The sequence below is a fragment of the Muntiacus reevesi genome, chromosome 4 (genome assembly GCF_963930625.1).
Source record: "Muntiacus reevesi chromosome 4, mMunRee1.1, whole genome shotgun sequence".
Lineage (NCBI taxonomy): Eukaryota > Metazoa > Chordata > Mammalia > Artiodactyla > Cervidae > Muntiacus > Muntiacus reevesi.
In genome coordinates this window covers 52126166-52140704 of record NC_089252.1, presented here as the reverse complement: position 1 = coordinate 52140704, position 14539 = coordinate 52126166, and the positions used below count along the sequence as shown (strand labels likewise).

General features: G+C 38.8%; 1 protein-coding gene across 23 annotated transcripts in view; it reads left to right on the top strand.

The window, feature by feature from the left end:
• TCF4 (transcription factor 4) overlaps positions 1-14539 on the top strand; it is a 379471-nt gene that overhangs the window by 241877 nt on the left and 123055 nt on the right. For 20 of the 23 annotated variants that reach the window (XM_065932783.1, XM_065932770.1, XM_065932771.1 and 17 more), the window contains one exon: positions 447-496. The exons of the other annotated variants lie outside the window; for them this stretch is intronic. In XM_065932783.1, coding sequence (XP_065788855.1) covers positions 447-496 — 50 coding nt within the window. The remainder of the gene's footprint in view (positions 1-446; positions 497-14539) is intronic. 23 annotated transcript variants of the gene reach the window in all.

Genomic DNA, 14539 nt, shown 5'->3' with positions numbered 1-14539 from the left:
TTCTTAATACCATCCTCTCAACCTATCCTCACTCCACCCGCCCCACCAAAAAAAGCCCCATAAAATTGTGCTCAATCTTTGGGCTCATGATCGCCGCCCCCCCCCGCCCCCCCCCCCCCGCTAGTAATATGTTGAGTGGGTATGTTAACAACTTACAGTAGCAGGAGAACTATTTTGGTGTATGCTTATTTCTTGTTTTCTCTTGGCCGCCCAGCTAAGAAACCTCTTTTAAAAACCAAAGCATTAAAAAGTTAAATCTCTTCATTTTTATGAACGAGGCAGACGTTGATTTCTGCCAGAGGAAAAAGATGGTAGCGGTAGTGACATTTTGCTAAAGTAATGATTTAAGAAAATCTGGTTGACTCTAAATGGCTTCGTGGTGTAATCTGTCTGAGTTAGGAGAATGGGCACGCAGGGAACCTCACAGCCTCCTCATTTTCTTTCAGAGGTTCAGACAAAGAAAGTTCGAAAAGTCCCTCCAGGTTTGCCATCTTCAGTAAGTACTGCTCATTTCTGCTTTTGTATATTGTTTATTTTGTTCGGCTCTGTGTTGATGCCAAGGAGATAGGAGTAAATGAGGTCCCATCCGCCAGAGCGGTGTGTTTTATGTAGAATGTGGATGAGGTAGCAGTGACCTGCACCCCCAGCCACCTGACCCATGTTGGAGTGATTAATTGCACATCCTGGAAGACAGGGTGGGTTTGTTGATATTCAGCTGGTTAAGCTCTGAAGAGAGCCTTGAAAAGGTGCCTGAAGTTCCAGGAGTTTTACCTGCTCAGAGCTTTCAGGAGAATGAGTATTAGTTTCATGTGTTGGTTAAATTCTTTGTCGGTATTATGATGATTTATGGATTTGCATGCGAAAGGAGATTTGTGGAGAGGATTTAGGAAAAATTTACATGGGTTTCAGCCCAGAGTGCAGGGAGAATGTCTCTATTTTCTAGAGAGGGCACTGAATAAAGGCTGGGAAGGTGGCTGCCTCCGTGGCCATGTGTGTCTGGAATACCAGGTGGTAACTAGGAGAACCCAGCTGGAACCAAAAGCATTCTGGGTCTTTTTAATACCTGGAGCTTTGAGCCGGGGTTGCTGGGGGTCTCTCCAGTTGCCAACATAACAAAAGTTGGTTGTGATCACAGTTAAATACTTGATGTTTTATTTTTAATCCATATATATATATATATAATGTTCATATATATGAAAACATGTTTTCAAATTTGAATTTGTAGGTAATTTAATTTTGTTTAGATCTGTCCATTACTAGTAATTTCCCTCTTATGTAGAATCAAAATATGAGTTTCTCTTTTCCTTCCCTGTTTCCTCCTTACTTTCTCCTGCTTTTTGTTGTTCCTTCCCTCCTATGATAAATTTATATATATATAATATATATATGTAGTTTTAATTTAATTTAATGCTGTGTTCTGTAGAGCATTAGTATTCTTTGAAAAGAATGCTAATGAGCCTTATCATAAGTTCTTGTACTCTAAAATAAAATTATATTGAGAGTTCTGAAAATAATATTACCAATCACTGCTTGCATATTAGTTTTTACTTCATTTTTAATAAATTAGAAGAATAATGGGTTTTGCAAATGTGCTAAGATTAGATTAACCCAAACACCTGTGTATTTGACTTGATTTCAGTTCAGCTCATCCAAAAAATTATTAAGTGAATATATCAAAATAAGTCTTATCAGGGAAAAAACAAATTTTGTATGCTGATTATCAGAGACTCAGTAATGTTGAAGAAGCATCACAAAATTATCCATAAATATAGAAAAATATTGTGTAAATAAAACTGCCAATGGTGTATAAAATAGTCACTTTGGACTACCAGTAAGTCATTTAAAAACATACTAAGTGGTTTTATGCTTGTGTTTCTATGTTGTCTTGAAATTGACTAACATCCTCTCAGGTTTTTATAACCATATTTTAAGCTTCAAATTTGTGGTGGATTTAATGTAGGTGAAACTTTAGCTTTTAATAGCTTTTATGACAACTTCAAATGATACAGTACTCACAGCTGTTTACATTTTAAACATGTCTGAACCTAATATGGACCATATTAAATACAATAAGTGGACCTTTGAATATTTTAAAATGATAAACTCGTCTATAAAAGCAACGCAAAAGTTAAAGTGATAGTACACTGTTTATGTATATTCAAATTAACTTAGTTTATTTTTTTTCAATGCTGAAATAAATTATGCAGAAATTTGCAGAGTTTCTAAGGAGTGCTTTGGTGTGGCATTAGATATTATCTATCCACTTAATCATTGTCAACAACAATTTCTCATAATTCATTGTCAATTTTTAGGTATTTTCCATAGAGCCAACTGGCCACTATAGAATATGTTACTGGTATCGTTTTTTCTTAGCTGTTAAGACAGTTATGTGTTACTGATATGTTGTCATATGTTCAGAACTATAATAGTGTCTTTCCTTGCTTCCCAATAAATCTGTAATTGGAAATTTGTATTACTTAATCTTTGGCTTTTGATGGTCAGTTTAGGGTTTCCTCTTCTTTGAGAATTTATGTTAGCTAAATGTTTTAATGGTCCTTAAGGAATATTTGGTATTTTGCTCCATAAAGAACTCTTTTTGAAAGATAAGGAGGAAAACTAAGTTGAAATGAGAATTTTATCCTTGTAATTTTAAAATTTTGTTTTGCTGCTGCTTTGTCTGCTTTAAGCAAGAAGAAGGCAGTTTGGTTGATTTTAGAATCTAGTCATCTGTTTATTGTCATTACTTCAACAAATCTCAGCCCTCTTTTAATAGCAGTTTAGCTCAGTTTATATTAGCTTTGTTGTATGAATTGGATTGCTTATTACTGATAATAGAATCCACATGCCTTATCACTGAATAAAATAAATATTTCAGTTTCATCTAAAAAGATGATCTGTATTAGATACTATAACACTTTTGCTCCAGTAGATCTGTATCTCTGTATCTTCAGTCCTCAAATAAAATTATGACTATTTATTCCATAAAAAGATGCTTCTAAAACTTACTTCAATATCTATGAATATTTTTATGTCAGATAAAAAATTGGGGATAATAAAAGGTTTCTTTTGGAGTGATTATGACTGGATAAATACATTTATATGTTTTCATCAATACATGTTTACCATGATAAATACTAATAAATCTGTCACAATCTGTTCCGTCAACTCACTTTTTTTCCCTCCTTTTCGAAATGGGCCCTTTCTCTTCCTTACCATAAAGGAAAATGTTAAGTGGTGACATCTGTAATCAGATACTATTTATGGCACGACTCGGGACAGAAGCCGGGCTTCTCTCTTGCTACCATTAGGCTGGTTCTTCACAGGAAATCGAGAGAGTGAGGGGCTGGCCTGGCCCTGTTTTTGAAAATAACTGCAGCATCTGTGGGAGAGAGAAAACAGAAGCCCGGCCCAACGTGGTGTCATGGATCTGGCAGGATCCTTGACTGTGTTTGTACTGTGCGCTGCATCGAGAGAGCTTGAGTCACTGGAAGCATGGCAGTGATAGGGTGGCGGGCGAGCCAGCCTGCAGGGTCGCAGTGCACAGGCGCAGTGGCGGGAAGGGAGTCTGTCCCCTTGGAGAACAGAGGCCCATAGTTAAGGGCTGGGGTGATGTGTTCTTAAAGGAGAAGCTGTGTGAAATTGACAGCTACCTAATTGCCCACAAGAGCCCTGCTTAGTGCTGCGGAACATTTTTGTCTTCTTGTCTCGTCTTAGTATGTTGCCCTCTTCAGCCACATCTCAGTTTCTGATAGCCCTCATCTTTGGATAGGACTTTCACAATACAGCCTTGGTTTTTGTGGATGCAAGGATTTATCTTGCCTAATTTCTCACATCTGCCCGTGAACTTCTTGTTTGTTTGATTTCCACATCTCGGTTTTTCTTTTTGAAAACATATATCATCTTAAACTTAATATTTTTCCACTTTACTGCGCTGTCCAGCAAATTTCCTATCTTCTGTAGCCTAATCATCCTACATATTGAGTCATGAATTCATGTAGAGAAAAATATATCACTTTAAATCACATTCTTTGATAAAATGGTTCGTGATTCTTAGAAGTTAACATGGAAGCATTAAAATCTAGAAAGCAAAAAAATTTTTTTAATGTGTTGCTATTTTAAAATATCTTTTTCCAAACATACAGGAAAAACACAGACACAAAGGACATTGTCTTTCAGAAACTTTAGTGTACCCACCAAAATGTAAACACAGAAGACCTGTTTCAAAATGATTTACTTGTAACCAGAAACTGTATTAACAGCTCCAACCCTTCTACTTCAAATATTGGTGGAATTTATCTCCATTTCTAATCCAATTTAGTGACAGTCTCACTAACATCCTCAGTTGGAATCCTTGGAACTTCAGAATTCTCTGGAAATATGAAGTTTTATCTTTAGAAACAGTCTATAATCTCTCTTATTACAGGCTATCTTTTTTTTTTTTTTTTCCAAACTGTACTTTTTAAGAAAGTCTATATTCTGTGTTAAATTGCAGTTGATTTTTGGTTTGGTTTTTGCTTTTAAATTCAGAAAGATCTAACAAACTTTGTAAGTGGTCAGAAATACATGAACACATGAATTTTAAAGAAAGCAATCTCATCTCTGGTAAAGAATCTGAAATAAAATTTGGACCCTCCAAGAAAATTTGAGATATAAGTTAATCTTAGGTAGACTTGAAAAATAAAGGCTCAATGTGCATTAGAGAGACCAGGTTAACCAGTTTTTTTAAGGGTAGACTTCTTAAGCAAAATAAAATCTTTAAGTCTGGATGAGACATTATTTTACAGAAGAGATTTTTAGAAATAACAGGAAAAGTTGTATAATGCTCACAGCATTAACTGTTCTCAGTATTTTCCATTATATAAAAACCTTCATATTTGAAGGTTGCAAACATGATGTTGAGTTTATATCCTAAGCTATTTTTAGATAAGTTTTTTTTTCTCAAATGCTTGAGGAAATCACAATTTAAAAGAGAACTTGGCAATTGTTTCTTTCTTATTAGAAGCCAAGAAATTATATATACATATACATATATATGTAATTGAAAAACTCAGTACTTAAAACACTTCATTTCCCCCACTGTTTTGAAATTGATTTCAAGGAAATCATAATGATGCTTTTTCATGAGAACAAAATTTTAATTTGAGTGATAATACAACTTTTGCTAAAATAAAATTTATGTTGATTTTAAAGTGAACTAAGTGTCAGCCACCTGGGCTCCATCCTATTTAGAAAAGTCTAGAAGAAGCCAATTGTGTGACAAGATATAAAAGGTGGGGGGAGGCTTCTTGGAAGATCATTCCTAGAGAAGCAGATACTTTGTGAAAAAGTTTAACTGTAGGTGTTCACAATAAAATATTAGACAGCTCACAATAGTTGCCTTTAAACTTAAAGTGCCTATTTCCAATTAATGATACTGATGTCTGAGGTGTGGTTATTTAAATTATGCTTATTTGTTATGAAAATGTATAGGCAGAAAGAACGTGAAGTAAGAAGGCAAGTAAATCATTCCAAACAGGACAAAAGTATTTTTCACAGAATTTACACAGAATATGTAGCATGACATTGGGAAGCACCTTGAAAGTCACGAAAATACTCATCACAAAAGAAGTCTTTATTTGCTTTCTGTGAAAGGCAGTTTTCTCCTTTCCCCTGCAGTTATAGGTTAGAGAGGTTGTGCTTTCTTTGAATTGCTGGTTGTGAAACAAGCAGAGGAGAATCTCTATATTTAACTTTACATTGAGGGTTTTTATTCCATGAAAAGTAATTTTGAATGCCTATCAAATTCATCCAAATAGACAACATCTATCCCATAAGGCATTCCAGTGTCTCAGGAGATTGCTCAAAGGTTTATATATTTTTGTTTGGAATTTCAGAATCATAAGAATTCTCTTCCACTGCCCTCCTTGTCTTGAAATCCAATTCTGCTTCTTTTAAATTTGCCTTTTTAAAGGTGTCTTCTGATGTGTGTGTATCTTAAATATAAAGTGAGAAGAAAGGTAAGGGAGAAGAAAAACACTTCAGTTAACTATGGGTGAAAGGTTTGTGTATTTCTGATCTCTGTACGGATTACTCTTACAGAGGATAAGGATGTGTGCTTGAAAGGCTCACAAGACACAGCCATCAGCTCTCTCCACCATGGGGCTGCCTTCCCAGCCAGCTTTATCTGACTATCCTACTAAGCCAGCTCTTCTGAGGTGGCACCTGTGATGTGCCTCCCCTCCCACCTTCATCTATTTTTCTTTTTTAACCAAGTTTTCAGCATTTCACCCACTTAGATTTCTGTTGAAATTTCAACAACTGGAACAATAGCATTCAGTGTAGAACTGGATTCATTTGTTGAGAAAAGAGAAATATATTTCAGGCAACTGTGATTTCTAACCTTACATTATCACCTTCACTGAAGAGTATATTTTGCAGTGAAGTCTTGGGCTTCCTCTGAGTGGTTTAATTATTAAGAAGTTAAGAAACTACTGTAAGGCTGCTGGGAAGACTAGAGAGAGAATTACGACAGGCTTGCGTGTGCTCGGAAATTATAGAAACTTGTTCTGCAGAATCTGGCTCAAGTACCTTTACTTTATGTTTGTGGAATAATAGAGATGCTTGGCCTATTATTTGGCTGAGCATCATCTTTTAAACTTTTAATATTTTCTCGACTGAAACATTTGTTGATTTTCTAACATGGAGGAATTTTCTCTTTCTGCACCTTTCCCCCCATCACCACCAATTACTGACAACTCTGCTTTTTCAAGGTGTGTCTTCTTGTCTTCAAGCAATTTTAAATTTTTTGTTTGAAAGTTGCAAATGAAAGTCAGATCGAATTTGGAGGATTTTAAATAAGATGCTCTTAGAACAAGTATGTAGCAACAATCCCAAAAGTTATAAAGAATCTCTTCTAAAACAGTGAAGTTTTATTTTCTTAAGGCAGGTTAGATTGTATCAGGCTGTTGATGGACACTTGCTGTATTGTTTTATTTTTCATAAATTGCACTGAATTCTTAAACTGAACATAAAGTCGTGTTTCAAAGCAATAGCATGAGATTCTTAGCCTTGGTCTTAACTGTCCCAGGGTGTGTGTCTGTACACAAACATGTTCATTTTCAAAGGAATGAGAGCTTTTCTTAAAATTCAGTGCAAAGTTTGTAATTGTAAGTACTCCGTTATTTTATCTCAAAACAAGCAGCATGTGAATGATTCTGGGTGTTTCGTGGGTTGGTTTTTTTTTTTTTTTTTTTTGGTTGCAGCTGTTGCATAGGTGCAGAGCTGTTTGACTTTTCTGCTTTTCTAGAGCCTATACTCCCTCTTCAGAGAAATGAAGGTAGTGCAGAAGAGTCTGCAGTTTGGAAAATTTCAGGCTTGGAAATAAGGGTGATTTTAAGTTTCAGGGAGAAATATCGATTTGAATTCCGAGAGAATGTGCAAATGGGATTTTGAAACGAATCTTTTAAGAATTCCATTTCTGTGCTGCAGAGACACCCACTATTGTCTTTCGAGTCTAATTTTGTCCTCTGAGGAATTAATCATAAACACCCTGCTAGGGTTGAAACTTGATCTATAAGCGATTACTTCTGGAGTAATCAGAGGAGGGTCTGTGCGTGGGTCACATTTCCCTACATTCATTCTGAGTGCTCAGAATGGGGATGTTGTACTCTGCTGCTCCCTTCATGGCCAAGTATAAAGGGGACATTTTGGGGTGTTTTCCTCTATCAGTTGTATTTTTCAGCCCTGGTGATGAAAGAGCATGTCCTTTGTGAAACATGGACTCATGTTAGAAAGACTTAGGTTTTCTCAGAAAAACGACTGTTGCGGTACCTGCCTTCCACGCACATACAAGACCCGTCACTATCACCACTTGCTGTTCCCATCCAGGGATTTTAGAATAATGCTATTTGGGAACAATTAGTTTGATATCATCTGAGACAGAGTTCCTAACTGTCTCCAGCAGCTTCCTCCCTCCCAGCCCATATCATTCTAAATATGCCTCCTGGATTATACTTATAATAATATTGTAATGGCTTTCATTCTACCGATTGGCACAGTATATCATTATATCATTAGCTGCTATGAGAAGGCAGTTTCAAGTAGGTGGCTGATTCTTGGCGGTAATGTTTTTGAGTAACCCTGTTTGGGGAATTCGGCTGTTTCACAGGTGCTCAGGTGTATAAGCCCAGGGTACAATAATATTTTCTGGCTTGCTCATTATGAAATGAACTTGAAGTGCAAAATAATTCAATAATAAGTGGAGTATAAAAATTGGGCTTTATGATAGGAAAGTGTAATAGCCTGAGATGTTAGCAGAGGAGATAAAAATAAATTTGTTTAAGGATGCAACAGTGTTTAACTCATGTGTCATCTCTCCTGAAGCTGGGAGTGTAAAAGAATATTCATGGCCTGGTGATGGAGACTTGTTGAATCAGTTTGAATGTTTTCAGCCATGAAGCTAAATAGGAAATAAATCTATTTCTATAACTGTTATACTGTTTGAAAGTATTGTTGTATAATAAAAAGGTACACATTCTGCCACTTACATTTTATTTAATAGTAAGGCCTGTGCTTCGTGAGTGAAATTTCAGTGGCAAAACCTAGGGAGTCCTCATAGAGTGCCTTTATGTGAATTTTATTTTTAAATGTATGAGATGTTGTCACATAATCTGTAGCTTAGTCACTAGTGCTGGGCAAAAGAGAATAGAATCAAACATACTTATTATGGACAGATACAGTTGGAATTAGAAGATTCAAACCCCAATAAGTATTTTAGAAACAATGCTATTTTGTTTTCCCTTTAATAAATTACATCAGCAATCTAGCTGTTAAGCGGAACCCTATAATAAACTGGGAGCACCCAGGTGGGAGGGGGAAAGGCATTTTTAGAAGTTTTCATCCATTCATTCATTCCTTCATTCACTTCTTTCTTCACTTATACTTATTCAAAGCATTTCCGCAGCTCAGCTAAAAGCCAGACATGCCATGTATTGTTGAACAGTTCTTTCTCTTCAGAGTATCCTTTATCTAAATTGCGAAGCTTCACAACTAAGGTCCTTGGTGTTTAGGGAAATTCTCAGTGTAATGTCGCTCACAGCCCAATTTGGGGAATGACCTTAGCATTTTAGAAAGAGCAGAAAGTCTGGCCTTCTGAGAAAGTTGTACATTCAAAAAATAAAATCACACAGTGTGACACAGGGATGTTTTGTCCTTTAGGTTTTTTTATGGAGCAGCTGAATCCCTTTTACTCACTTGTAACCACCTTGGAGAGAGTAAAGGTCTTTCTTGTTTTATGTACATCTTTTTTGTGTCACAGAAACTCAACTCATTGCTTTCTGCATATTACTTAGAAATGTATTTCCATTGAATGAATACAGTAATAAAGTGGTAGAGTCATGTACAAATGACGCCACTAGAAATCTTCCTACTTTAGTGCCTCACGTCCCCTCCTTACTCACTTAGTGGCCTTGGTTAGGTAGCAAGCCTGTTTTGTGGTCTAGAAAATACACAGATGTAATGCCTGCTGAATGAGTTGATGTTGGTGTACTGATAACAGACCTTAACCTAGTGTTTATTCTGTGCCAGACACTGAGCACTTTGCATCTGTTAAATCATATTCCTTCACAGATACAGTGAGATGGGCGCTACTGTTTATTTGGGGGTAGAAGAATAGAGGCGCAGAGAGGTGAGGAAACATGCCCAGGGTCACACAGCCAGGATGTGGCAGAGCTGGGATAGTCATTTTGGCAGTCTGCCCTTAAGGTTTCTGTCTGCGTCCTTATCCATGAGGCTGTAGCTGTTCGGAACACTTTGTGGACCAGAAACTTTCTGCAGCCTGGCTCGTTTAGCAAATATTTGACAATCTGGAATAAACTGAATATTCAGAAGTTTCATCTCGTTGTAGAGTGACCTCAGTACCTCTTAAGTCACTGGTTATAATGCACAACTTTGGCCCGGGCGCATCTGCTAGAATATCCAGATATTCCAGGATAGGATTTCTCCACCAGAAACAGTATCAGCTGCTGCTTAAGAGCACAGAGTCAGATCACCCGGTTGATTGTGCCAGTGACTAACTACCTGGCTCTGGGCGTATGATGTCATTATTTTTGACTCTTTCCCTGGAAAATGGGGGAAATATACATCCCTCCTAAGGATATCGTGATAAATTATAAAAATACATACAATGTAGTTAGAGTATGCTTGATGCATTGTAGGTATCTAGAAATTATGACAGCGAATGATATTCATGATAAGCCCTGGCAATGCATTTTCAGCGACAGAGTAACTACCTTTCTTCAGACACTAAAGAAGGTTTTTTGTTTTTTTTTTTTTCTTTTTAAAATTTTTACTGGACTCTAGTTGCTTGACCATGGTGTGTTACTTTGGCTGTCTGTAGACATGCATCCCCACTTTTTCCTCTTTCTTCCCCATTTAGGTCACCCAAAGCACTGAGTGCCTTGTGCTATAGAGTCTGTCCCCATGAGTTATCTCTTTTAGAGAGAGTCGGGTATATATGTCAATCCCAGCCTCCCAATTCGTCCTGCACTAGAGCAGATTTTTAACCTGCAGCCTCCTGCATGTTAAATGGAGACTGAGGTCAGTGTCTCAAGTGCATTCAGAAAAAGTCTACCTGCTGGAGACCACTTGCTTTTTCTGAACTGAGGAAACACTTCAAGCACTTTCTCTATCTCTTTGTCCTTACAATGGTATCTCCATCAGTCAGAGACACCTCGTCAGCCTTTTTAGTCATCGACTAAACCGCTCTGCAGAGTTTGTGTTGGAAGGATGTTCCCCATCTTTTCCCTTTTGGAAGAGGACGTTAGGCCAAGATGACAGAGCCTTCATAACATGATTCTCCCTGCCAGTAATTTGTTTATGCCTAAATCAGCCCTGCCTCTAAGTGATAAGGAGATACATGCTTCTTATTTCGTACTCCATCAGCGTCATCCTGCAAGCGACCAGAGGCAGGGCTCCCGAGTGATGCCCCTGGCCTCCCCTTGCAGAGCTGGTGGTGGCACTCACAGGAAGGCAGGCCGGGGGTTCTGGCTTCATCTGAGAAGACGGAGGTTCTTGGCTAGGTGGGTGTGCGTGGCAGTGTGTTTCTCTTCTAAAGTAAGACAGAGTTCCATTTGTTCAGGACATCTACGTCCATTTGTAACAATACGCAGGATTATTTATACAGATCTTTTCTGGAAAAATCAACGAATTTGGGGGGTTCTGCCCTTTGCTGCGTAGTAATGCGTTTTTTCTCAATGCCGTTGCTGAATTCATTTGGTGGGGAGGGGGGTAGTATTTTTTCTTGTGAGCTGTGGGAAACCTAGAACAGTTTTTTTCCTAACGGCTGATTCTTGAATTCTTGCATTTAAAGGGGAAAAAAAAAATCTGCTAAAGAGGGTGGAGGAGAGAGAGATGACCGATGCATTTCACAACAAACATCTCTTCCCAGCCAACTTCAGTGTCCAGCAAAGCCAGGCCCCACGTAACACGCTGCAGGAAAGGTCCCTTTGGGCCAGACCTCTTCCTGGTTTCCCAGAGCAGAGCTCATGCCTGGGTTTCCAGAGGCAGAACCTCTCTCTGGGAAGTGGGAGAGGCCCCGCCGGGTGGCCTCTCAGCTGTAGTCGTTGCCACCTTGTGGATTGCAGAGGATACTGGTTTTCATCAAACTTCCACTGCAGTTTGGGCTTTTTCTGGCAAGTGCACTTTGGCAGTGGGTTGCTGAGTTCCTCACCAAAAGGATCCTGGTTTGCTCGGCAACACCTCACTCCCCTCCTCAGTTCATTTATGATTCTGACGAGAGTGTTTTTTCAGGAAACACACGTTTCACTTTTTGACCCAGGAGCATCTGTTAGAATTTTTTTTTTTTAATACTACTTTGGCATTCTGAAAGTGTTAATGTCTTTCATATCTGTTTAATGCTATTTAGGGATATTTATGATCACCTCTTGGTTACTCAGGGTAAAGTGTGTCGCAATTTTTTTTTAAACAGACAGGAAAGCATTCACATGAGGAAACAGATTGCTTTAAACATGTGCTTCCTGTGACAGTAAAAAGAACAAATTAGATTTAACACTGTGTAATGAATGCATAAATGTGTACATTGAGGCTTTTTTAAAAGCTTTATGTTCAGTTCTGGTCACAACCAAAACTGAGTCACCTGTACAAATTAAACATGTCTCAGGTTCCTCTCAGATTCCTGAAATACCCAGGAATGGAGCCCCTCCACCTGAGGCTGCCTCACTGCAGACCTTAAAAAAAAGCATGATGTATCAAGGCTGGAGAGAGTGACCACACCCCAGGTGCATTCCGGGTTAAACCAGGTTAGACTCAGAGTCTGTACATTGAGCAGAGGGAGCAGAGTGTCTGGGGGACCGAAAGGGAGGATTTTATTGCCATTTTCCTACCTCTCTGAGAATTAATGGGGGGGGGGGAAACCATTCGTCTGAACCCCCACGTCAACCTCTTTCTTTTATGAGAGAAAAATAAGAAAATCTGATGTTTCCTTACTAGCCCCTGCGAAGATTCAGTTACATAAGAAAAGGACTCCTTTCCTTACGTAATTCGGTTTGCGCTCCCGTCTGCTGGCTGGCAGGCAGTGGGGAGAGGCTGTTAATATTTCCAGTTAGACGCGAGTGTGGGATTGGAGGGCAGGAGTCTTCCCTCCCCGCCATTTCTGTCTGAGTCCCGCGGAGGGTGCGTTTCCTGCCCCGGTGCTTTCAAAGCGGAGGCTTTGTGGCAGGCTCAGCATCTCTGCGGCCAGGCAAGGCCGGGACCGGGTCCCTCCGGGGAGGCCACATAGTTTGGGGACATCTGACTGTCTCCCAGCGCATACTGGGGTACTAATATCAAAACAGACTGCTTGTCGCTGCACCGTGGGGCACTGCTTTTTTTGGCTGCCGTGGTCGAAATGAAATGGGCAAGCTGTAGCCCGCTTGGCATCCGAAGGGGCTGAGGGAAGCTGGGAGATCAGAGTCAGACTGTGAATAAAAGTAACAGCCAATGGCTAACTTCCTTTTTGTGTGCCACTTGGCAGCGATGAGACTGATGGCGATTTTTTCTTTTTTTCCCCCTAACGTGGGTGAGAGTTCAGTGCCCTAGGAAGAGCTGTAGATGCATCTATTGTGCTTCCTTATACAGTTGACTTGCGTTGATTTCTTGAGGCCACTACAGCTGTTCCCAGTGCCAGCTCCCGGAGCTGCATACATGGCCCGTCGGACTTCGGATGCGAAAGGTAATCAGATCAGAGGTGATCCACACAAAATCTCGCTGCTGATCACTAGGAAATCACCGGGAAATCAGATGCTCGCAGAAGGCTGTGGTGCCAAAGGATAAAATAGGCACTTGAATGGATATTCCCCGGTATGCAGACATCCAGAGATATTTTTAAATCACACGACTCCACATCCCTCTTCTCCCATCAGAGATTCGAATCAGTTTTGGACTGTCTGGAAAGCGCAGGGCTGAAATAGCCAGATTGAATTCAGAGGAAGTCACCTTATGTTTTTTGGTGGCTCTTAGGTTAGTGGCATTATTTTCTTTGAAGGATTCATTCGGAAGAGAGTTGGGGGGAATTTCTAGGCTCCCTTAAGATTTTCCTCCAATTTCTCTGTTTGCAAAGAGCTGTTCCCCAAAGGCGAAAAGAGCGAGTTGCCATCTTGAGTGAATGCTGTGTTTAGTGAGCGCCAAATGGGCTCTGAGGTACCCTGGAGTTTTCAGTGTATCTAGTTGCCTTCTTATACTATTTATTCCCCTAACCATTTGTACTGGATATCAGTAAGATGACCAACTTTTGACAACCCTAAAAGCAGGGTCGGAAGCTTAGAAATAGAATAGCATTTGTCTGGTAATTAGAGTGTATCTCTTAAGAGTTCGAGAGAATTCTGATTAACCTTTCTGTTCCCACATTCTCACATAAAATTAGCACACCTTTTAAATTATTATCTAGTATTTAAACACGCATTTTTTTGAGCCTTAATGCAACAGGTTCTGGAGACACGAAAAGTGTGTTATAGGTTTCTAAAAAACTTCATTTTTCTTACATTTTAAATGTTCTGTTTGTGCAAAATTTCGAGAATCACCATAAGGGCTTCTTTGCATTTTTAATTTAGTAACTAACATATGAATAAATTTGCATATTAATTAGTTGCAGATTAAATCATGCATACATAATTGCCTCCTTACTGTGTTTAATGTTTGTCAAAATCTCCAGCCTGGTTTGATGGATGTCGTATGAAAGATTACAATTTGATGTACCCTTGGAAGTATTTATACCAATAATGCAAGATTCTTAATAGCAGAATTCTCTAGTTATATACATTTACTAATAAACATGTAAGATAGGTACATGTCCCTTTGACTAAATTTTTTTTCTTTGCAGCAAATCATTTACTATTCATAATCATTAATGCATCTCCTAATTATACAGCATATGTCTGTTAACCCTTTCATTGCCGCTCTTCAAGGGGTAGCTTTTCTTTCCTTGCCCCCTAAAGAAAGCAGATTATTTTGTAGGATCCTGAAATAACTGCATTGTCTTTTACCTGTTTCTCTTCTAGTATGTGCA